General features: G+C 30.4%; 1 protein-coding gene across 1 annotated transcript in view; it reads right to left on the bottom strand.

Annotated features, from left to right (window-relative positions):
• Positions 1 to 23,342, bottom strand: part of LOC137931034 (uncharacterized) — a 30,479-nt gene extending 7,137 nt beyond the window's left edge. The window contains exons 1-25 of the mRNA XM_068774429.1: positions 23,127 to 23,342; positions 21,554 to 21,658; positions 21,297 to 21,484; positions 19,530 to 19,835; positions 18,982 to 19,189; positions 18,334 to 18,495; positions 18,136 to 18,261; positions 17,748 to 18,047; positions 17,336 to 17,503; positions 16,396 to 16,518; positions 15,722 to 16,024; positions 15,246 to 15,419; positions 15,024 to 15,158; positions 14,635 to 14,946; positions 14,328 to 14,504; positions 14,075 to 14,209; positions 13,525 to 13,848; positions 12,809 to 12,985; positions 12,510 to 12,644; positions 12,112 to 12,429; positions 11,863 to 12,036; positions 11,481 to 11,609; positions 10,619 to 10,774; positions 7,348 to 7,491; positions 4,844 to 4,974 (exon numbers count right to left, since the gene is read on the bottom strand). Coding sequence (XP_068630530.1) covers positions 4,844 to 4,974; positions 7,348 to 7,491; positions 10,619 to 10,774; positions 11,481 to 11,609; positions 11,863 to 12,036; positions 12,112 to 12,429; positions 12,510 to 12,644; positions 12,809 to 12,985; positions 13,525 to 13,848; positions 14,075 to 14,209; positions 14,328 to 14,504; positions 14,635 to 14,946; positions 15,024 to 15,158; positions 15,246 to 15,419; positions 15,722 to 16,024; positions 16,396 to 16,518; positions 17,336 to 17,503; positions 17,748 to 18,047; positions 18,136 to 18,261; positions 18,334 to 18,495; positions 18,982 to 19,189; positions 19,530 to 19,835; positions 21,297 to 21,484; positions 21,554 to 21,658; positions 23,127 to 23,187 — 4,671 coding nt within the window. The 5' untranslated portion in view covers positions 23,188 to 23,342. The remainder of the gene's footprint in view (positions 1 to 4,843; positions 4,975 to 7,347; positions 7,492 to 10,618; positions 10,775 to 11,480; positions 11,610 to 11,862; positions 12,037 to 12,111; positions 12,430 to 12,509; positions 12,645 to 12,808; positions 12,986 to 13,524; positions 13,849 to 14,074; positions 14,210 to 14,327; positions 14,505 to 14,634; positions 14,947 to 15,023; positions 15,159 to 15,245; positions 15,420 to 15,721; positions 16,025 to 16,395; positions 16,519 to 17,335; positions 17,504 to 17,747; positions 18,048 to 18,135; positions 18,262 to 18,333; positions 18,496 to 18,981; positions 19,190 to 19,529; positions 19,836 to 21,296; positions 21,485 to 21,553; positions 21,659 to 23,126) is intronic.
• Positions 23,343 to 26,404: the final 3,062 nt, after the last annotated feature.

Here is a 26,404-nt window from a genome sequence, read left to right as displayed (position 1 = left end):
GGAGAAACAATGATATTGTGGGATAGTGATCTTTTAGAATGGAACACACCTATATAAATAACGCATATTATTTTTCATTACTTTAAAATAATTTTAATTTCGAAGGACTTTCTTTAATATCGAAGGACGTTAAACAGTAAAGGTTATTTGATGAGCTTGTCAAATAAACTCATTAAATGATGCTAATGCTTTATTGTTTCAATAACTCTGCCGAAGACGTTTTATTTACAGCTTTCATATGTGGGATGGATCCTAATTAATATCAATATCAGATATCTTTTCAGGTCGTGAATGCCTGCCAATTTTATTGCCATAATTGAAACATGAGAAGGCTATTTATTGACAAAATAATTACTCGCCTGTGCTTAATGACTGCTTGCCGGTATGAAATTCGTATCGCTTTTTTGCCGTTTGTAAAATACCGTAAAGCGATAAACTTCTGTTCATATTGTTATCTTAATTCTATTATTATATTTAATAACATATATCTATTGTTATATTTTTAATAATACGTTTTAGTTGATAAAGATGAGTTTGTCTACGTCTTCGATTTTTATTAATGTTGACTAACGTTTCTCATTATTTACAATGATTTTGGACATAATGTAAGTAAAGGGTTGTCAGCAATTTCACGGGTTTCTTTGCAAACAAAGTTAAAAGGGATAAGGCTGGAATCTATGATCTGACTCAGGAATTCAAGAGTAGTCTATTTGGGGTTAAATATCACAGCTGGGGTAAAACTTTTAGTTTTGTACTATTCAGTATTTCAAGCTTTCTCAAACAATTGTTATTGATGTGTTCTGGAATTTAAGAATAAGAAAAACATAAATTGTTTAAAGTTTTTAATTAAAAAATGTATTAATTCGATAAAGTGTGTAAATGTAGCTTAAAATTTTAATTTATGACTGCAGTTATCATACTTCTTTCCAACTCAAAACTATAAATATTTTGTTTGATGATAAATAAATAAAAGTTGAATAATAGCTTGAGGAAAAAAAGATAACTACATAAAGTTTATTTTAAAAATCAATTACTCGCAAGGTACTTTAAATTTTAAAATTGACTTAAATTTTTAGTGTCGTAAATTAAACAGCGTTTTAGGATAATATAAACAATTGAATAGAATTACTTTTAACAAAGTTTTTCTTCCAACAACATTTTAAGTTTATAATGTTAAAAACAATCTTAGCTTTTCGATAAAAAATAAAAGTTGAGTATATAAAAGTTTTGTATGAAAAGACGAAAAGAGTAGCGAGAGAAACATAAATAAAGTCTAAGTTATTTCAATTTATTTAGGATCTAATTTCGCTTAAAAGGAATTGCCTAAAATACTTATCCTAATCATTTTCAGGATTTTACAAGATCGTACAGGACTTGTGATTTTTGACCCGCAAAGAAACTATTCTCTTACATTTAATGTTATCAGTTTATCAGTTATCACGCAGAATTATTAGCTATACGCAGAGAGAATATTACGACATCAGATCATAATCTAGAGGCATTTGGTACAGGTCTGTGCAATCATATGTGCTCTGTGTTCCCTGGTTCGTGCAAGCGGAAATCTGCAGACGGGATATTGTTACAGCCATGAGGCTCCGATGAGGGCACAATCCACTAGGTCAATGTACATAATTAATGGGTAAAACACCTACAACAAATTGCTCAAAATGTGGAGCGGTGGATGATGTCCACCATATTCTCGTGGAATGAGTCCGAAGCGAAGCATTGAGTAAAACTATCAACACATAACAATCTATCTGTAGGCTTAGTAAACAGTATTCTGGCTATTCCTACATCGACAACAGTTACATTATTATTAAAATGAATAAAAAAATTATATATATTTTTATATTATTATATTATATATATATATTTCTAAGGTGCAAGTAACATGTTTTGTAATTGTATGCTTTTTAATGGATGCGGCCATGATGGTACTATAATAAAACTAAAACCCTTTATAAAAATAAAGATTAAACAATAACTTAATTTTGTTCATCGTTCTAATGGCTTCAATTATTCATAATTTGGATATCGTAAAATAAATAAGTCTGCCTTTGTCCTTTAGCATTCTCATTTATTAAAAAATAATGAACGAATCGATCAATTTTTTAAATTTACCAGTTCTTCTGAGAACTGTATGCATTGTGTCTCTTAAAAAATTGTGTGTTTTTATTATTTTTCCGTTTTATCACGTCTTGCGATCTTGACTAAATTGTTTATTTCCTTTTTTATTGCAGAGGGTCAGCTGAATGTGGGTGAAAGAATGAAACATAAATTATAATTTTTAAATCTGACATATGTTTGAGTTTCACAACATTCCTGTACACAATGACAACTTGTTATCAATTATTATAATTTTATTGTCATGTTTATGATTAATTTAATAAAAAAAACTTATTTAAGAAAGGTATTATAGTACCCATGTTCAATTAAAACAATAATTATTTTTTTCAGTAAAATAAAACAAAAATTCCGAAGTCGACACTTAAAATTCTTAGTTATACAAAGAATTTTAAGTCTCGATTTTACATTTATCTTTACAATTTAATGCAAGAGATAAGATTTTATGTCTGTGTGATGGATTTTATAAGTTATTAAAGAGTGACTGATTTTATAGGAGTATTTTAAATATTTTACATCGATAAAAGTCGTTCATATTCATCATTTTCGACAATAATATCATAATGTAGCGATTAATAATTAAGGCGACAAGGAGAAGGCGGGCAGAAGTATAGTGTATTGTAAAACTATGTCTTTAGTCTTCTCAATCTCAATCTTTAGTCAATTTACAAATATAACCTGTATGGCTTACTTTAATTATTTATTTTCGTAAAATGGTCGTTATAAAAAGATTTTTTTTGTTAAATGTTGTTTGGTAAATAAAAATAACCCTTTTTGTATATACCAAACAAGGAGTATAAATTAAACATATATTTAATTATTTTCATGTTTTAAGTTATCATAATTTCACTAGTTACATTTAAATGGATTACAACATATAACATGCGTTCTTATTTTTAATTTATCATAGAGTATTTCTTATTACTCCTAAATTAGATTTTCTTCGGTTTTTTCGATGATTGTTATTTATAAAATTTGTTAATATTATATGCATAACTTAGTATAAAACAATAATTTTATGATTCTTTCTTTAATTACTCTTTTGTAAAAAAATTCAATTTTTTTTGGTAGTTGCTCACAAAGTCTTACAATTCACTATTATGTAATGCATCTCAATAACGATATTATAATTTTCAAAAGTATAATAAACAAAAGCTTGTAATAATCTTATTATACTGTGCGGAAGTTTTAAGCGATGAAGAGGCTTTGGATTGAATGACTTTGCTGCTTCAAGGATGTGAAAATGATCACGAAAAAAATCGAGTTTGTTGCGAAAACTTCTTGGACCACACCGCGTTTGCAAACCTCGTAACTTTAAGTTTAATGATGCTATTATCGGGAGCTTAATTTGATTTCCGTTTTTCACTATAAAATTATGTTGTTTTGGCATTCACGCTATGAGCGTAAACATGGGATCGCTGTTAACTATTTTGATTGAATAAAGGAATAAATGCATTGTATGTAATATGTCAACATATTTAAATATTTTACTACAAAAAAGAAAAAATATCTGCATGCATATAACGTCATGACATGTACTGTCGTTTTAGCCCATAGACACCCACTCCAAGGCATAGGCCTCCCTCAAAGATATACCATATTATCCGTAATTAGTCGGCGGGTGGCGATCACAGATCGCATTATGGTACGCAACGGACGCTGCTGCCCATCCTCTGTAAACTTGTTTGTGAGCTGTGGCTATCCTTTATAATTAATGGACAAAGTGCGAATTATGTAAGATTGTATTGCGAGAGTCGAACTCGCAATTTACGAACGCAAATCTCAGTCCTCTACCGCAAGGCTACTACTGCTCACAGCGTGTATGCATTAAAGTAATTACGTAAGCAGTAATTAACACGAGAATTGTAGTTTCTAAGATAAAGTTACTAAAGTCACGAATTTCATGAACAGCTAAACTCATTTTTATTACATTTTAAAACACTAACAGCATAGCGTGCTAAGATAGACATCGTGTTATATAAGTTTATTAAATTCAAGATGTTCACACCTCATGATTTACAGACCGTTTTAATGAAGGTATTTCTAGAAGATTACCTTCCTACGAATTGCTTATAATTATGCGAGTAATTCAATTCGTTCGTATTAAAATAATACCAATTATAACTTAGATAAGTATAATTGGTGATAAATACATATTAATGAAAAATAAAAATATTGGTGATAATTAGTGCCATATACGAAAGCGGTTTTGACTCTTTTTACTCATCATTTGGTGTTTTATCAACATACTAATTACTTTTGAGTGCATCATGCACTCTATGCTCAAGTTGATGATAGACTTCATAAATCATGACCTTCACTCGTACATGACCCACCCAATGGTTAACCCTTGCGGCTACTGCCCTCTTTATGTAACTATGCTTAAGATGATGTTTGTAACGCAAGTAACCGATATGGTATAGCGGAGCGGGCAGGCCATTAAGCGTGCTGTTCCAACTGGAGCCTAAGGTTCTGGAGTAGTGACCGCTGACCTGCAAGCACAGCGTAGAACGTCCGCCTACAAAGTGGACTGGGGACTTTTTTATGGTTGTCTGAAGACACTAAATAAAGGCCGCGTCCAGCCAGTGTGCGTGGAAATCTATGGGGCAGCCTTATATTTAACAGTGGACGTCATATAGCTGAAATTATGACGATGATAATGATTGATAAATGTTTGTAATTTTTGAAGATGATATAAGGAGAATTAGTACATACGTACCGTAGCAGAACCATTAACTCGTGTGAAGATTGAAGTGGCTACTACCTCGACCGTGTGCACGCCGCTACCAGCAGGAGCCGCAAGATGCAATTCTCCTTCGTTGTTTATGAACAATCGTTCTTTCAGTTGAACTGAAATTAATATACATCAATATATTACAATTTTTTCAATAGAGTTTTTAACTTCTCAGATATATTAGTGTCCGAGTCGATAATGTTTACTTTGTTAAGAAAAATAAATGTTAATTAAAATTTTATAATGAAAGGAACAAGGTATTTATTCGCTTATCACATTATTTCCTTCGCTATTATATATAGCGATCTTGACTTTCTTCGAAAGATCTGAATTATATTCACAAAATTATCTGGATATCAATTTTTAATTTATGCCATAACATACATGTAATGAAGTTGTTGTTAATTTTCTTTATTATCTTGTTAACTTAAAAGTTAAAGAAAAATCTCATTTATAGTAATATTTTATCGAAAAATTCCTATTATATGAAAGAGAGTTAAAGACACGATAAGTATATTAAATTTTTAACATACATAGATATAAATAATAAATTTACTTTTAAAATTGTATACATCATTTAATAATATAAAAGATAAATTCATTGTTGTAAAGTAAAATAAGATTGAATGCGGAAAACTATTATGGGTTTAAAGTTGTTAATGTTATGCGTTTCATCTTCATGGGTCAACCGTCAGTCATTATTTAACGTCCAAATAAAAATAAATGTCAATGTTAACAGCGATTATGTTAATTACACAAAGATAGACAAATATATATCTTTATTATATATGTGCATTGTTTTATTACCGTCTTTAAGGACATTTCATTCAGAAAAATAGTTGAATTATAAATTTTATATTTGGTTATAGGAAGAAAAACGATCGTTTGCTATAATAATGTAAGGCTAATGTTATAATTATTATTTACATACATAATATAACGAAATATCATAAATTAAGATGCACACATTATATTGCGTTATGGTTTTAGCAACAGTATCTATTGACATTAACGCTGCTTGCCCGGCAGCTTCAACAGAGTTTGCGGAACTGAAGGGTTCAATTTAACAAAATGAAACCAGTCTGATTTTGCCAGTCGAAAGAAGACGTTCGCACGAAGGTAGACTATACTCGTGTGAGTCTAAGTTTATGATGCGAGATGAAAACAAAGAATTCTCGGCGATGAAATTAGGATACGGATTCTATCTAGGTTCGACTTTGCTGTGTGCAGAGGCGGGGGCGGTATCAGCTATCCCCGGAAGCGAAGCGGCTTATGAACAGTGTAATGCTCATCTGTCATGGGTGGAGTCATTGTTGTTGTGAGGCCTGCGTTTGCAGTATTCTGAGTGACTAAGGAGGGTGTGAAGTATACGTTTTATCAAAACTAAATATATATTTTAAATTATTTACCAAAAATTTTCTATTATAATTTTTCATCGCAAATTTGAAATCCAGATTAAGACAAAGCGCAGTGCTTACATGCAACATTATGAAATATCGTAAAAGAGAACTTATGTATATATAAATACAGTGTAACGGTTTCGGCGAAGATAACACCGAATGCCGAATATTAATTAATGTCTTTATCACACACGTTTTATCGAAAAAGGTTATTAATTTTTTTAATGATCTTTCAGTTCGCAGTTGGTATGCTGTTTAGAGAGAACTTGTCAAAATGTAAGCAGGATGTCAATGTCCAACTTAAATAATATAATTGTACTTATGACATCAGTATCTGATCAATCGAATAAATTATGTATTATTTAAAAATGGTTAACTATGGAACTAATAAAATTTATAACACATGTATTCATAAGATAATATTAAATATATATTTACTGTTAGTCTTAATTACAAAAATAGTAGAATCACTAAAATTCTTCTATCGAAATATTGCTATTCAAAAATACCAGGCGCTTTGTTGTCTTAATAAATTTATGTTTGTTTTTTTTGGTGATTAATAATATATTAGATATATAACCATTAAAACAAAACACAGGTGTACGCATTACAAATATTATAAAAATAAAATTGGATAGTGTAAACCGTATCGTAACAGGTATATGAAAGGACGTTTCTTATGTGGCATTACTTTATAATTATCTATAATAGCACGTTACGTGATATGTAGTCAAGGTGATACTAATTTCCTTTTGGGGAGGACTCAATAGTGTATATAGATCATAATAATATAATGCGAAAGCCGTTCCAAAATTTTTCTTGATCGACGGGGAGTATGGATGGATAAATAAATATATTTGAAAATTTGGTATATGTATATAGTTTAAGTATAAACATTGGATTTTGTAAATATTTCTTTTATGTAATTTGCTTATATTACCGTTATATTACCGCTTATTTGTCGAATAAATATAACTGCGTGATAGTTCAGTTTACGTTTTGTTTTAAATGAAAAAGCTAAGCGGTTTTAATGTTTTATATAGAAATATTCAAAAAAGCGGCTGTTTATGCATATTAATGTATATTTACCATTTTCAATCAGTAGAGAATATGTGACTGGTTCGTTGTTGTCAGCCGTTGCACTAACAGTCCCGACGAGCCCAGTCTGTGACATCTTCACAGGAATAACATAAGTCTCGGAGCTGAATGTTATATTTGGTAAAACTGGATTCACTGTGAATAAAAAAGTTAAGGGATTATAATTACCAAGTTCTATGTAAAATAAGGTCACAGAAGAAATACTTATGAGTAACAAATCAACAACGGAAAAAATTACATTGGAAAATTACTAATGGTCACTGAAGTTTTCACAAAATAAAAGAGCAAGCAAAGAATGAATCTTGTTAAAAATAAACACAATACATGTCATTAATAATTGTGGGCTCTATTTATAATATTAGTTCTTGCGTCTCTTTCTGAATTAAAATAAACATGTTCAATGATGTGTTTTCGAAATACCGTTTCCATAAAAATTCTGAAACTTTTTTCTTAAACAATGTTTATACAACCAGCAACTGGGTATTCCAATAAGGCTTTAAATGCTTAATACACATCAAAATTAGCGATATATATACAAAATCGACTTAATTGGGTACGAAGTACGTAATCTTTTTTAACCTACTCTTTAATCCTTCGAATTTGTCAATATAGTCATAGTAGGAGCAAAAACTTTGTGCTGAATTTCACCAAAATAAACGAGTCTCGTAAAGGCTCTGACGTAATAGTTTGTTTTTTTTTCGAACTTTAGTGATAAATTCTTGTCATACAATCTTATACAATTTACTATTCGCATTGATTATATGGAATTGCCACAGCTCATAAACATGTTTCAAGAGGATGGGCAGCAGCGCCCTTTGCGTATCATTATGCTACACTGCGATCGCCATAGATACCCCCTCGAGAGAGTCTATACCTTGCAATGGGGGTCTATGAGCTGAAAGGACAAACCAAGCTTTATAAGTATTTACTAAGCGGGTAGAGATAATTTTGGTCTATTATAAAACAACCATAACTTTTTTGGATAAATTCCGGCCACTTTTTCATTAGTTGTTTCTTAAGTATTTTTATCTGCCCGTCAAAAGTGTCACATTCATTTGGGTGATGTCCATTTTTTTAATAAAACTTTAAAATGTATTCAATATCATTGATATCATCTCAATATTTTTTTCGGATAGAAAAGAATGATAAAATGGCGCGAAACAGCTTCTAGCAGTAAGCTTTTGAAACCTATTCAATAATATCAAAAATAGTCCTGAGAATATAATTATTACACGTACAATATAAAAATCGTCATTCCGAGCTAATTATTAAATTAGAATACTGTGCGTGTTGCAGTCGATGAAAAACTGGTGTACAAGGAAGGGGTTGGATTCGAAATTGCTGTGGTAATTTTATTTTAATTATTAAGTTGTATAATTTATTTAAAGCAATGTTTATGATCCTGTTAATGTTTAATATCCTTCTGTGCCTTAAGGCAAAGTTCTAAGGCCAATCTGTATTCCTAGTTATAAATTACGGCACTAAAACATACCGTTATAAATTGGAAAACAAACTCATAAGAAATGGAATAAAATATAGCAATATTTGAGATTGCTCTATGAGAACGAATCAGGAATGAGGAGATCTGTAAACGGACGAAAGTAACCGTCATAGCTCAGCAGATTACCAATCGAAATGGCAGCGAGCAGGTCACAGCGCATAGAACAGATGACCGCTGGGACCCTATGGTTTTGGAGTGGAACTAACCAAAGATCGGCAAGCGTAGTATAAGAAATTCAAAGGCAAGGTGAATACACGAATTTGCTAAGGTCCTCGCAAGACGCTGGATACGAGTAACTTCTTTCTTGAATAAATGTATACTATGTATTACAAAAGGTGAAAATACACATATGAAAAACTTATTCTTGTTATAAATAGATATTTAATGTTTAGTTTTAAGAAAATATTCGATTGCTATTTAATTATTAAGCCATACAGCGGCTCTATTTAATTGTTTAGAAGGAGTAATGATTCAGAGTGCTGAATAGATCGCTATCACAAATTGCGACTTTACACGTCGTTCGGCATTTACTATAGATCTCATTCTTTAGCTCACCACTTCAGTTTCGTTATCGAAGGATAATGATAACATAAGTATGTAATAATTAAAAATATGAATCATCATATCTGATCGTTTTATCGAATACTTTAAATATACTCCGTGTTTGTATATAAAAAAGTGTATGAAAACGAAAAATTCTAAGTATAAGATGTTAATAAACATTTTCGATATCAAAATATTTTGTTTGTTCATCGAACTCATAATAAATTTATGAAAGAAATATATAATTTATTTCTTGTAACGTAATACGTTTATTGATATTAATAATGTATGTATTATTGGTGCTCATTGGCTTACAGAGATTTCTCTCGTTAATTAATATAGACATGTGTAGTTATTAGGAATCAAAAATAAATTAAGTTAATAACCATATTCGCTGATAATTATTCCATAAAGCAATTAATTTAGTTTTAATAGTTCATCGAAAAAGTAACATACTTAGCTAACTTACGAACACGGCATTGGAGGTTTTACTGATATCAATATATATGGCAAATATGGTAATGTAATGGCATGGTAATATAAGATGGCATGACCCTTTAGTATATAAATTTCATAATAATAGCGCTATTATCGAGTAGGCCTATGTCCAGCAGTGGACCTGTACAGGCTGAAATGATGATGGCCATCTCCAAAGGTTTTAAAAAAGGACAGGTTGGAAGCTGCATACTGCGCCCAGTGTCTTCCAATGGCCTTAAACAAGTCGTTTGTCCACCTGGTGGGTGAACGTCCTGCGCTGCACTTGCTGGTCCACAGTCCCACCTTAAGACCCAACTCCGGAATTTTGAGAACCCATTATTCAAAAGTTAATTTCATAAAATATAACTTGCTGCTATATTTATATATTTTATTTAGACATTTTTGTGGCTATAGAAGTGGCTGATTTGACTTATAATATTATAATATGATGGATACTAAACGAGAAAATGTTTTGTTGTTCAATTTTGCAAAGTATCCAATTATTAATAGAGCTTCCTTTCTAATTACGAGTAATAACTATTCCGGGTAACAGTTTTCGATAATATTTAGATGCGTTCGAGTTAAAAATTTTTGTACCAAGTAATTAGGGACTGGCGATATAGTCAATGTTGCGGAAAACTGAATGCCGGCGGCGCTTCATCGTGGTGATCTTTGGACGAGGTCTATGCCTTGCAATGTGCGTCTTTTAGCTGAAAGAAAGAAGAGGGAGAAATATTTTACCTGAATCAATGACCTCCAGCACAAGTACACTGCCTGCACCAGAAGCGTGTAGTTCTAGAAAGATATAAGAAACATCCGGTGGTACAGGCGATGACTCCATGAACTCCACAGTCACAAATCCTGTATTTATGTGGGCGACGAAGAAATTTGCGTGATCTGAAAAACATATGAACCGTTAAGAGTTTTTGAGGTCAAAATACTAAAATATAAATCGTTTCAATTAAACATTGTTGTAAAAATATACTTATTATATAAATATACAAGAGCATTGGTGATGAGTGTAAAATCCTTAAATAGGTAAGTTATTACGTTATGAATTAAAAGATAGCTCATTTTCAGCCAATTAATGCATGGTACACCCAGAAATAATAAATAATGTAAATAATAGTAAGAAAAAATATTTTCTAAAGCGAATTACTATCTGTTACGACAGACTTTTAACTGTTAAATGTTATTGGCTTTTCACATTTTAATAGAAAACTCATTAATAATATTAATAATAACAATAAAAAAACATTTCATAGAGAATGATTAAAGTAAATGATAAACCTGCAAAGTTTTTCGCTGACAAATGTTCATCCTTTAAAGATTTATAAGCACCTCTAATTTATATGTTACAAATTGAAGTACAAACACGCTTGGTGAATATGAATAGACTGGCCTTCGTTTTATGGTCTAGATGAAATTTGCAAATAAAATGTAGTGTGTATTCAACAAACTGTGAAATTATATGAAAATTTAGTTGTCGGGCATTTCTTTATACTTCAGTAAAATTAATATCGAATCATATAACACCTTACAACATAAATATAGACCTCATATTTAATACTGTATCTGATATATAAATATTAGGATATCCTACCTCCTAGTATGTCAATATTAGTTACATTGTATCCAGACACAAATATATTTTCATGTGTAATACTCCCGCCGTACAAAGCACCCTTGTAAAGTAATTTATTGAAATATGTATTATTGTTATCTTCAGAATCTGAAATAAACGAAAAAAATAGAACTAAACTTTAATAACATCTTTGTATTTTAGCCAAAAAATCTTGAAATATTTTTCTGTAAATATTATCAAAGAACAAAAACCACATTTCGAATTAAGATTAGCTTTAGAGAAAACGAATGTCACGCGACACGAATTAGGTTCAATTATAAAATTATGTAGAATCCGAATAATCCGTCACTTATTAAAATAAGCCATCAATTATTCTATACAAAAAGAAACGTTTTGTTACCATTCGGTAGAGAAATGACAATAGTTGATCGAGCGTCAATACTTTCTGGTTTTTTAGCGGTAATTGTGAATATAAAATGGAATTTATCCTTTTGTATTTCTATTGGTATCGGAGTAGAAAGAATTATTGTTAAACCTTCTTCAGTCTGGTTAATTGAAAACCAATGAGCATAATCTGAAATATTGCAAAAATTAAATTGTATAAAAAAATCATAAAAAAAGAATCTAAAATATCTATTAAAATTATGACCTCCTTCTAGTGTAAATTCTACAGTTTCATCGTAACCTTCAGCCAACATAATAACATGGTCAAAGTTGAGACCATCGTTTTTAGTTAACACACCAGAGTAGTAAGCTTCTTCAAATTTCAAGACTTGGCAAAGGACTTGATTTTCTTTAACAATTTCAAGCACGATTACCGTGTTAGTAGACAAAGCTTCCGGTGCTGACGCTTCTAGTTCTAATATAATTACTTGATTATTCAATATAATTTCTTCAGGAATGTTGTTTTGAATAAATATAGTAACAATTGATTCATTCACTTGTGTTGTGAATAAATAAGCCAATTCTGAAAACAATAGGTTTTATAAAAATTTCAGTGATGATTATTATAATGTTTCAAGTAATTAATGAGACTTTTTATATTACCTCCAACAAGTGAAAATTCCACATTTGTTGTAAATCCTTCTACAAGAACTATTGATTCCAGCTTAACTGTGGTACTATTAACAATCCCTATGTAACTTGTTTTTTCAAATCCTAGAATAAATGTTTTATTTGTTTCTGAAACACAAACAAAAAAGTTAGAACATGGGAACATCTTTTTGTCAGATAATTTATTACAGGTATTGTCATATCTTTATTTATATTAACTTTATTGATATATTTATTGATAACCTTTTGTATAAAATATTTTAATTAAGGTTGTAACAGATGTTACTGTTTACCGTATGTATGCGTAATAATTATTGCAGATTTTGCCTCAAACACACTGCTCGGTTTTTTAGCAGTTATTTCGAAGATTAGCTGCCGATTTTCCGCTAATATACTTATTGGTATGGAACTTCTTAATGATATTGTTACTCCGTTGAAAACAGGTACCAGACTAAACCACACCGATTTGTCTGAAAATAGTTTAGTCAATAACGGTAAATAAATAAAAATAATAAATGTAAACTACTAAGGAAGTAACTATCCAATATCAAAAATTCTTTACACAATTTAAGATGATAAGTGAAGAAAACTATATATTTTTTGAAAGAATTGGAAATAATTTTTTTTATTAACATCAAAATAGCATGGAAGCGAACACGTCATTCTAAAGGTGTGCCATCTTCTTCGAAGTAATTTACAGTGTAGGAATCTTTAGCACCCAAACGTTCTTTGATATTTTTTATATATCTAGTAATAGGAGTTTTGTGAACTTTACCAGGGATCTTATTGCAAAAGTCTATACATTACCCATGGAAAGATTTACTAACTTGATGTACACAAGTACACAAAATTTCTTTTTGCTGCTGGTATTTACATTGTGTATTGTGTGGTAATGGTAATGCTTTTGGGCGTAAAAGACGTTGTATTAAGAAGCACCAGATATTTTTTTTTAAGTTCAAGTTTTTTAAAAACATGTTACTAAAAACCATGACTACTAAAAATAAGTCACCTCCAACTAAGGCAAATTGAACATTTTCATCATATCCTTCTGACAGAGTTATGATACTTGTAAAGATGAGTCCATGGGTTGTATTGTAGACTCCTATATAGTAACTTTCATCGAATCTTATTATATCCAAATCGGAAGGTATTTCGTTATCTTCTAAGACTTGAATAATTATAGTAGCGAAAGCGGATAAAGCTTGCGGAGCTGATGCTTGTAGCTCGAGTACTATAATTCTATTATTTGGAAGAACATCTTTAGGAATTGCATTTTCCAAAGTTATAGATACTGTGGATCCATTTGTTCTCTTCAAGAAGTAAGATGCCAACTCTAGAAAGAAAAGATTTTTTAATGTACTCCGTTTAAGTGTAGTCCCTCGTAAATAAGGGTTTTTTATATCATGATTTGAATCTTGAAGTCTTCTTTCTTTATCGAGTAATCGTTTAGTAATTATATAAATTAAATTTCAACAATATATGACATATTGTTGAAATTTAATTACAACAAAATTTTTTTTGGAAATTTTAATGATATAATACTACTGATAAATAAATACCTCCGTTTAAGGAAAATTGAACTTCAGACGAAAAACCTTCTACTAAAGATATAGTTTGTAAGTCAAGATTTTCATTGTCAATAACACCAATGTAGTTTATTTGGTCAAATTCAAGTACACGTGTTTCGTTGACAACTGTAAAAATATAACCATAAAGTTATTTTTAATAATTAAGCATAAAAGACATATAACAGAATACATTTGTATAATATTATTGTTACTTTTATTGTTAAAAAGGAAAAAACTTTATTACCTCTGTTAATTGCTATGAAAATTGCAGCTTTAGCTTTATTAGTAGAGTTGATTATTTCTGCAGTGACTATGAATATTAACTGTTTTTTATTTTCTAATATTTCTGAGGGTAATGGTTCAGTGAGTTGTAATACAACACCGTCGCCCAAAAGTGTAAGATTGAACCACACCGAGTTATCTAAGGAAATTAAGAATATATTCTAGAACTGTTATCTTACTTCCGAACATAAAACTTATAAATATTTCATAAAGATTCAAACGAAACATAGTTGTTATTGCAAAACAAACTAAAGAATTTAATTTCATACCTCCTTCAAGAGAAAAAGAAACATTTTCATTTGACTTTTCTTTGAGCTGAATAGTGGACGGAAATTGTAATTGATTTTCAAGAGAATATTCTCCATAATAATATGGTCGATCGAAGATAGGTGTACTTAGTTGCTTTTCCTTTATAATTTCTATTAATATGGTAGCATGTCCTCTTATTGCATTCGGATAAAATGATTCAATGTTCAATATTATAAACTTATTATTTTTAGTGACTTCAATTGGTAATTCTTCAGTCAAAATAATGAAGACGATATTAGCATCGTTAGTTACAGCGAAATACGATGCGTAGTCTGAAAAAAAAATCTAAATAAAATCATTCCAATAACTGATTGTATATGAAGGAGAAATAAAAGTAAAAAAGCTGTACCTCCGGTTAGATTGAATTCTGTTTGTGTCCTGTATCCTTTATCAAGTGTTATAGTTTCAATCAACAACATTGAGTTATTTATGTGACCAGTATAAGTGTTTTTAGAAAAACTCATAAGGACAGGTTCAGTTAATTCTGTTAATAAAGAAAATTAGCAACTTATCATCAAACAACGATGGCTAAATACTAAAAAGAGTAATCGAAACGAACATAAATTTATACCTCGTGGAAACTTAACAAGTATGGCAGCATTTGCTCCAACAGTCAATGATTTCTCTGCTACTATGTTAAAGCTCAAAATCTTTTCATTATAAATTAACTCTTCGGGTATTCTCGATGCCAAAGTTATTGAAATATTATTTTCTTTGTGAGCAAGTTCAAAAAAATATGCATGATCTGAAAATTAAACATTACTGCAATATTACATAGTTGTAATATATTTAAATTTGTACCATAATTGAAAAAACTGTTGCTGAATATTATGAAATATGTGTAAAAATCACATATACGTCGAACACATTTTTTTGTTGTGTAACGTGTCCATTATTAACATAAAATTATACAATACGAGTACCACCATTCAATACTGCATTATTATTATTTATAAAAAAATATAACGTTATTCTTTATATAAATAGATAATATACTATATTGCTTCCTCTGAATAAAAATAATATTATTTATTAAGTTTAACTTACCTCCTGAGAGACGGAAAATTAAACTTTCATCGAAACCTTGTATTAGAAATATATCATCAAATTTTACTTCAAAAGCGTTTAAGTAATTTCCGTTATAAATGTGTTGACTAAAAACAGGTGTGATAACGTCTTGTTTTACAACCTCTAGAATAATAGTTGTAATTGCTTGATTTGAATTGTTAACCGTTGCAGTAAGAGTAAAAACAACGAAATTATTTTCTGAAATTACGTTTTCTGGGAGGTACAATACGTTCAAAGAAATTTGATTTCCATTTACAGAGAGTCCGAAGTGATTTTCGTATTCTGAAATAATGTAAGTTAATAAAAAAATGTTAAATAGCAGTATAATAAAATTATGTTATGATTGTCGTAATAGACATTCGGTTTGTGTATACATGTACTTATCATAATTTGAATAGTTTCTTTTTTAAAATAAATAATATGATGTGAAAATTTTACGGATTCCGCGAGTCGATAATATGTTTTTGTAATCATAATCATCATTTCAGTCGCAGGACTTGAACTGCTGGAGATTGGCCTCCTCCATAGATATTTAATGTGATTAATTAAAAACGGTCTGCATCTAACGTCTTCCGACGATCTTTTCAAGGCTATCCGTCCACCTCGTAGGAGGAGGTTCTATGAACGACGTTCTAAAAATAAAATACACTTACCTCCCTTAAGTGTGAAAGTGACATCTTCGTCGTAGTCAATACTCAATTCGATCGTCTCTAATACAACACTGTCGTTTATCAATAATCCGCTGTAAGTAAGAGATTTAAAAGCCAATGCCCTAGCTGTAATAAAAAAAGTTTAGAAAACGTGGCAAATAGTGGCAATAACTATTAAACTACAATGTAATATGATTTTTCTATTTCTAATGATATAATTGTATCTATAAGAGATACTAAATCTAACTGTGTATCTAACTTAAATGGATATATTTCAATATTGTGTGGTTTTTGTTCCCTTTTGAAATTTATAGCATAAGGCCCTTTAAATATCCAACAACACGTATATTATAAAGAAGTTAATGATAAGTTAAAGATAGTAAGTTGATGAGTATTCTGATAAAAGCATCTACAAAATTGTATTTTCAAAGAAGACAGATTTAGAAGGAATTGGTTTGTTAATATAAAATGATAGTTTTTGTGATTAGGATGCGAATGTTTAACTGATCTCTATCATTATAGCATGAATGAATTGGTAGGTTTAAGGAATTTAATGTTGCGCTGTCAACCTGTTTATATTTTGTTCTCTTTAAATGTTTTCATGGGGTTAGTTAGTGCTTTAGAATGAATATGTATTTAATTGGTTAACGTGTTTACATTCTATCTAACATTACAATTTTTTTTTAAATCTATACAATTAGTTTGATGAATTATACTGGTTATCGGAATACACATGTAAACAAATAATTAATTGTACTGAATTTAAATTAGCATGCCTTTTCAATCATTATATGCTGATTAATTTTATATTCAATTCAGGCTCATTTTAAAGATGTAAAGATGTTAGATAGTTTTTAAATTTATTGTAGAAACTGAACCTTATATTTTATATTTTATAGTTATATATTTGGTTATAACTAGAGATAATGTAGTTTTTGGTCACCTTCAGGCATAGTGATATAAATCAATGCATGAGCTCCCACTGTTCTTGGCTTGGAAGCACTAATAATGAGAAGTAATCGTTTTTCATTTAATACGTCTGATGGTAGGCTTGAAGCATTAATTTTGAAAACAGCGCCATCTTGTACTAATTGAAAGTAGTTTTCATAATCTGTGAAACAAAAAACTCAAGTAGTATTTGAAACATTCATGAACTTAAAACATGATTTTGAATATGATACATTATTAAAAAATAATGTGTTTTAATGACTTAAAATTGAAAAGATTAGCCGTATTATTATAACGTTTACTGTGTTCGGAGTATTTTATATTCACGCACTAATAGATTAAGTCGCTTGATCAAGTAGGTATATTAGTAATCGTAAAAAGTAAAGAAAATGTTCAACATTACAAACCTCCAGTTAAAGATACAGTAACGGTATCGTCGTAACCTTGGATTAAGGTAATATTTTCTACTACAACACCAAGAACTGCATCGTATGTGGCGTTGTAAATGTTCCGTTCGAAAAGTGGAGTAATAAAGTCTTCTTTAATGATCTCTAACACTATAATACAGCTGGCAGTTCTATTGTTTATTGCAGCAACAACGTGCAGGGTCAAAATGTTATTTTCGATTAAAATACTTTCATCAAGTGGATCCATATGTAATGTAATAATGTTCTGGTCAACATTGGTAGAAAAATAATTAGAATAATCTGTAGAATAAAGTTTTTAAAAATGTTAATGTAAATCACCTAGAAAAAAATTAAATTAACTTATTGATTTAGTTAACTACATAATTACCGCTGTAGATATTAATTGTAACATTAGTGTAGTCAAAACCTTCTTGTAAAGTTAAGTTTGAAATATTTAGAGAATTATCCACAATGTATCCTTCATAGTAAGCGTTCTCAAATCCAAATATTTGTTCTGAAAATATTATGATATAGTTGAATTATTTATTGCTATAATAATTATTTTAATGTAATTACTGAATGATACCTTCCGCTAGATTTACAATTATTGTTGCTGTGGCGTCGTTTGTATGCTCTCGAGTGGCTTTAAGTATCAAAATAATTTGATTGAAATTACTGGATAGCTGTGATTTAACTCTCAATGTAATTCGATTTCCATCGACGTCAAGGTCAAAAAGATCTTTGTTATCTGTGATAGAAAATATACGATGTAGTATTAAATAATAAAATAATCTATAGATTGATTAGTTATAGGTATAAAAGCTTTAAAAGAGTAAATGCTATAGTAAAGCTCATCCTCCATCATCCTGCTTCTATTAGTAAAGGAGAGGCCAATAACTTTTAGCAGTATAATATGAGCAGGGTCAGATAGTTACCAATAAATAATTTTAATATGTAGTAATGATAATTTTGCTACAGCTTTTTGCCACTTACGTTACGTATTATATTTTAACCATTAACTTATGGACAGGGTGTACATTCTTCTTCTACACATACAAATTTCTCCTTCTTTCCAGCCCATAAAAGCTTACTGAAAGGCATAGGCATCTCCCAAAGATATCTATGGAGGGTTATATCATGATGGCCACGCTTGGCCACACATTAATGGACATTAAATTAGCTTTCACTCTTATAATGCTTTTACACCTATCATCAATCACTCTGTATAGCATACCTCCTTCCAAACTAAAAGTGACTTGGTCGTCGTACCCTTGAAGGAGATAAATGTCATTTTGTAGAATAATTTGATTGCCGTCTGAATATGTAGCTATATAAAAAGTTTCTGAGAATATGAGATCATCTGGAAATTCAAATTCACTGTCAGCCTCTATTACGATCGTTGCATTGGTTGTAAGAGGCGGGTCGCCGGTGTTGTCAACATCCTGTTAGAATTTAAAAAGGAATTTGTTATTAAACTCTACATAATTACTAGAAATTGGATATTCAGACGAACGTTGACCTAAAGTTAAATAGAAGTAGTTAAGAAGGCTTTCAAATTACTTGGGTATTGTAATTTGTAACACGGGTTGCATGCACGATGGATAGTGTAACACCGATATATACGTACATGCAGCTAAAATATTTCCCTTCGTTTTTTATTAGAAAGTCATTGAAGCTATCTCCATAATTTCATAGAATAAAGTAATTGTCGTATAAATATTTTTTTCAGAATATCCTACCATCTTTTAATCACATTTTGAAATAAACATTTAAAAAACGTACCGTTGCACTTATCCATAAAATAATTGGTTCTGGAATTCTTCTTATAAAAGTAGTTGTTCTGATGGAGGCTTTAAACTCTTTGGCTGTAGTTGACGTACCATTAATAATTTCAAAATAGGAATTATCTTCTATTTCAAAAATAATTTTTTGAGTGGTTAAGTCCACATCGCGCACAATTATGTCGTTCACGCAATCATTGATCAAAAATCTTAGTGGAAGTGGCGGTGTTACTTTAAAATTGTAGGTGTTATTTGGTTTAAATAGCGGTTCATGGTTGTTGGTGTCTATGACGTTAATTTGGAAAACCTGGAAATTAAACAGACAGCAAAGATTTTAATCATTATGTGCGCTATGTGGTGTCTTTTTTTCTACTAGCAAGGTCGAATAGGGCTCAGATCATGCTTTATGACGACACCGGCAACACAAGGTGCACCTCGAGATAGCTGCTCGGAGAATGGATGTTCTCCTACCATAAATGACATTCAGAATCGTGTACGTATTGCACCCTGAACTTTCATTAGCTTTAGCAACAAAATATGGATCAGCCTTACATCAATCTTGATCAGCACCTGGAACACGACCCCAACAAAAATAATCGTAGAACTTTTTTTAAAATAAAACAGTACACGATCAGAATGCATTCTGTAATATTGTTTAATTTTTCAACGCAAAGGACGAACTTTCTTACTCTCGGAAGAGAAAGATATTTTTGCAAACTTTCTCTGTACATGCATAATTTAAAAATACAAAGTTTCTTTACTACGAAAAAGCTACTTATTAAAGATGGTTTCCGGAACACGTCGTTACATTTTTCCAATACATCTCGTAAATTCTCGTAAATTTTTTTCAGATTAATTGATTCTCAAGAATTGTGACATTAATTGATCTCTTATTGTTCTATTTTATACCCTAAAGATTTTTCCTCACAGGGAATTATTAATACAAATGTTCAAGTGCTTTTGTAAGAATATGTTTGTAAAAAAACCAAAGCGTTGCTTCACTGATAAAACAATGTAATTATTGATATCGTGGATTTCAACTCAATGTAATGTAATATTTTAAGAAAGGAAACATTTCCTATATATTACATAATAAAAAATATTTTAGAAATTAATGTAGATGTTATTAATTAGGCCACAATTTATTTTTTGATTGTGATGCACCAAAGATTAACTTTACTTAGTGGTACCGGGACTGGCAAATGTAGCATAGGACGGGTGGACTTGGTTATTAATAGTACATAATATGGATTAAGCTTACTAAATAAAGCAACTAAATAAACATTAACCACATTTATATATGGACTTACCTTCAATATTTAGATAACTTTAATAAACAACATTCATTAACCGACCACAGAACGCAGTGAGTAATTAATTTTTGTAAAGTTATTAAGTTATTATTAAAGCGAATTATGAAACCTTAAAATTTCTGAGTGGAGACCACGGATCACAGCGTAAGTCGTCCATCCAGAACGTGAACAGACGACCTTGTTAAAATCGTCGGAATATAGTGAACGAAGGCCGGTTTTGTTAGAAAACTTTGGGAAAGGCTTATGTCCCTCATTGGATATAATATGAGGATTATTGTCATTAAAACAGCTTATTTCGGTATTTACAAAAGTTTTGTATCCAAGGAAACGAAATTGTACCCCGTTTGCTTCGACGTCATTCCTTAGTGATCTTTGTATATTATACAACTTTAGTATTTGTAGCCTATAGATAATTATTTTATATTTCTAGTATTTGAACATCAATAATAACTTACTAAAGTATTTTCACTGCCACCCGAGCACCTAAACACAACGGTAACCGCTATTAAATCGCTCGTCTCAAATTGTTCATAACTTTGAAATTCACTATTCGTAGCGATAGTAAATTCGGATGACTCGTTGTATGAAACTGTTAAATATGGCCCTGCATTTAGTTCTTCGCTGTTCGTAACGGAATTTATACCTAAAATACTAAAACATGTTAGGTTCTTTTATCGTTATACATACATCATCATAAATTTCATAAATTTACCCGCTATATTGGATGTAGATCTTTGAAAGAAAATCCCTTGATTCGTGTCATATATACTCAAAGTCACTGGTAATAACCAATTAGACACTCCTTCCATTGAGCATGCTGTAGACAAATAAATATGTTTACTTCTAAGCATTTAACATTTAACTTTTTTTAGCACTAAATGGCAAGAAATTCCTCATATAAATAGCATTCCATACGGGTGATAACCATGAATGGAACATAACTCATACCAGAAGGAATTACACGATGAAGGTCAGACATCCGCATTTACAATTGATAATTAAATTAAAAATAGTGTAAATAGTTTATTCCATAGGTTATTTTTTGACTCATTGTTATTCGATTATGATAACAAGTAACTAACCTAATCTAACTCACGAGGATACAACAGTTATTGTATTGCTTAAAGATTCTAATGTCGAATTTTACGTATCGATAGAATTGAAACAAGACCGCAATGGCCACAAAGTTCATTAAACTATTTTGTAATCTACGGAATTTTATATTTTTTTAAAATGATAGCTCTGCGATAGAAGACTGAGATTTGCGAACGTGGGTCGCGGGTTCGAATCCCAGAATACAATCACGAATACTTTGTGCATTAATTATTTAGGATTGCTACTGCTCACAAACAAGTTGCCAGAGGATAGGCAGCAACGACCTTGGCATACCGTATTAACACACTGCGATCGCTAACCCGCCTGCTAAGCGTAGCGATTATGGTACTTCTCCCATAAATATCTTTGGGGGAGGTCTTGCAATGGTCGTATATAGGCGACGTAATTTCCGGTTCATCGTCAGTATTTTGGTTACTGAAATAATCGTACATGTATTATAGAACGATTAAAAGTTTTTTGAATCTTTTACTAGTAACGATATAAATTATATTCCTTGAACTAAACTATACGCACAGTTTTACAATAAATATTGTGCTATCAATATTTTAAGCCATATATTCGAAAATCTATAAATTCAAAAACCATCAATGTATAGCATTATTACTTTGTTCACAGTATATCCATGAGCACAACGTGAATAACACAAAAGACTGTTTGATCAATTTCGTAATTATTTACGGAATAAAACGAGAATGCTGGTTTTATTCCGTAAATAATTACTACTACTTAGCTAATTACTACTATGGAGGACTATAACTAAAATAACTTTTTGTAAAGCAGCAATGTTATATTTTTAGGGTATTTTAAAGTATAATTATGACTGTGATCATTTATTTCAGTTCAAAACGTAACGCGTTCTTCGATATACCAACAATTTTGATATTCCTTCTAGTTTAGTAATTATTCAAGGATTTCATTATAACTTTTTTCCTACTATTTTTTTGCGTTGCGGCTTTGTTACAATAACTCATCGATTTATTGACTTAACCTTAACAATAAGTTATTATTTTTGTCAAATTGAACGACATTTTTAATTTTCTTTTCGAAAACTGTTAATTTTTTATTCTTGTTAAAAATATTATCTTTCACTTCGCAATCGTTGTAAAGGATTGTTCTTAGAATAGCATTGATAATTAGTGAATATTATAATAAAAGTTTGAGAACCTTACCATTACTGGTACTAAACGTGAACAGTACGATGTAACAGACGACGATATATTTGGAGCGCATTTTGTTTCAGTTGTTAATAATATCACATTCTAAACTATAAATACACGGACTTCACGTTGTCACTTATTAACTTATTTCATATATTAGTTATGTTTAGGCGACATAATCCAGTAACACTTTGATTACACTTTGTTTACTTTTCAATAACGTTTTAAATTTTAGACGTCAGTTTACATTAACATATAAAGAAAACTGAAACAATGGGTACACTGATCATATCTAATTATATTTAGATAAATATGATGACGAAAGGTATTAAGTTCCAATCTATCGATTCATATCTTTGCGGGGAAATAACACGATAATAATTTTATTATCAAAGCGATAGCGAAAGACTAATGCCGGCGATTACTTGCTTTTGAACTTGTAATACTTTTCTTATTAAATTGGATCAGTTTTTTTCTCTTGTTTAAAGTTCCACGCAGTAAATAAAAAACGTGCTCAAATAAATTTTTGAGTTCGTCAAATGTAATAAAATTCAATAATTAAAATGTACTCTTATTTATTATTAAATTTTGAGTTTTAGTGGATAATTAGGATACCACAGTACAATGTTCGAAGTTGATTGTGTGGGTATCATGAATGTGGCCGCCATCCTAAAAGGCGAGAGGTATCATTGGAATTCTCTTTGACAGTTAGGCGGTGTTATTTGACCTTAAGAGTTACAAACTTAATATACGAGTGTCATAAACGTCTAATGGTGATAATAATGAACAAACATGTAATACTACAAAGGATAAAAGGTTGCAGTGGCTCCAGAGGCAACGATGCTGTACATGAACACGCTAGGAGGGGTTCCAGCGTGGTTGTCCACGCCTGGAACCCATCATCTCAAATCGGTAAGGCCACATCTCTCGTATCGAGACGTACTGGGAGTCAACGTAATGAGCAGCGGACATGGCATGAGGAGTGCTGACAAGCTCTCCAATACTCTTCCAGCTGTCGCGACCCCGACTGCGTCAGCTGGCAGGGATCTTAAGTATTTATGGGCTTTTTTGACAAATATCTATATACTTTAGGTATTACGAACAGTCTTCTGTGAAGGGCTTGCTTGGAGGAGGACGGGATTGCTGCTAACGTACTAATTCGGTATGCAGGGGTAGCACCTTACAAGATTACCCATCTCGGATCACCGAGGTGCCTCTCCAAGTTCTCGGGCGACAGCTCGAGTTGGATTAGGATAAGTAAAGCTTACCTCGACGCAAAATGATGATGATTGAATGAAACCAGCCGGGAGACAAAACAAGACAAGTTCTAGTAGGTACAAATAGATTAAAGATTTATATTTTTAGTTTTAACTTAAATTGTTTCGTACTTATGAATGATTTATTGACCATCAACATCTTTTTTCCCACCGAGAGACCTGCGAAGATGAGAGGTAAGAAATGTTGGCGTTACCATATTGATTAATACTTTTTGATCTTTAAAATAATAAGACAAATCGTAAACAACCATATCATATTTTTTTTTAAATTTTAAAAAATAGGGAATCTATTTAATTTTTTAACCCGAATTTTATATTCATTAACGACTTTTTTTTTCACTCGACCTTCAAGGGTGAATAAAGTAACTCTGTCTAATGATTAACGTAATAAATATCGTTACAGAAGCGTTATAATAAAGATACAACTATGAATAATAGCATAAATATTTCGATTACAATTTGATACATATTCAATGAAATATGCGCACAAATTGCTGTAAAGGATTGAATGGTATTTTATTGATATTGGTCGTAAACTGAATTCCAACATAAAACCAATAATCAAGTTATTATTAATTTTTTACGTAAATAATGCTGTCTAATCTGAAACCACATCATTTATATCAAAATCCATACTGTAATTACATCTTTTTTACGGCTCAAACTATCAAAGCTTTATGGCAGAAGTGATGTAAGACCTGTACTGGAGATCGTAACCAAAGACATCTTTTAATTATGAACATTTAAGTAAAAGTTTATTTTTTTTATTAAAGTAAACATGGTTATTTTGTATTATTATTGTATACAAAACTAGCTAAATTATTTATTTATATGATATAAAAACTTTTGATGAAAACAAACTTAATACATTTTGTAATTTTCGTACACGTAAATCATTAAAAATAATTGTAAAACCTTTTTATGTTCTCTAATTAGAGGCTGTGTATATTTTGTGATAAAATCATTTCTTTTTTGTTGTTTTATATTATTAATATCAAACATTTGAAATGTTCTCATTAATTATCAGCAACTTTTATTTCGGTAATATAAAAATACGGAATTTTTGAGTCAAATTTTACGCAAGACTAACTTTCGGGTAAGATTTTAGATTTTTATTTATTTCTTTGGAGTATTTATTTCACGTCAATCTTTAACGATTCGTGTTCACTCAAATATATTCTAAAATAACGAGAAGATGTCTTGGCTTAATAACAAACATCAGGGTTTCAACAAATACTTCATTTACTCTTTAAAAAAAATAATGCGAATTTGACGGTTGTGATAAAGTACAAAAGCACTTGTTAATCATGTTATTTTATGAAATACGTACTATTTCAGTTATCAAAAAACACGTATAGCTTAAACACGTAAACATTAAGGGTAAATTAAAAATTTAGTAATTTATTTACTTATTCGCCCTTTTTACAATTCATGTAATGCTTTAGTCAGCCGAGCGAGCTCTCGAACTGAGTTACGTAAACGAATATGTACGTAATGCAACAATACTGGAAAAAAAGACTCGGAAAAACTTTTGTCGCTCGACCCGTCGAAGCGTCCAAATCTCTCAAGATGCTGTTACGCTGTAAGTTTAGAACACGATTTTATGATACTGTTTTTGTTGGAAAATGATGTTTTAATGATAAAATAATTTAAATACTGCATGTTTAATTATTATTTTCCTCTGGCTAAATAATAATTTAAGAACACTTATCAATTATTAACAACAAATATTTCCAAAAAAAGTTCTTAATGGACTAAGGGCTTAAATAAATATTTTATAGCACCACGTTAATATCGATTGAAATGTTAATAATTAATGTAAAGTCAGAAATTTACAATTCGTTAAGGGATCTTTAGTTTATTTTATGTTTTTACATAATTATAAACACAACAGCAGTTTATATCATTCGTAATTATAAATAAATGAACATGATAAGACATTAAAATTGAACTTAATATTTTACAACATTGTTCTGAATAATATTGAAACAGTTAATATATATTTGAATGTGT

This window comes from Battus philenor, unplaced genomic scaffold, assembly GCF_028537555.1.
Source record: "Battus philenor isolate CCGP_79_NKW_IND1 unplaced genomic scaffold, ilBatPhil1.0.hap1 SCAF_7, whole genome shotgun sequence".
NCBI lineage: Eukaryota > Metazoa > Arthropoda > Insecta > Lepidoptera > Papilionidae > Battus > Battus philenor.
The sequence above is the reverse complement of the archived record's forward strand: the minus strand, read 5'-3'. Positions and strand labels throughout refer to the sequence as shown.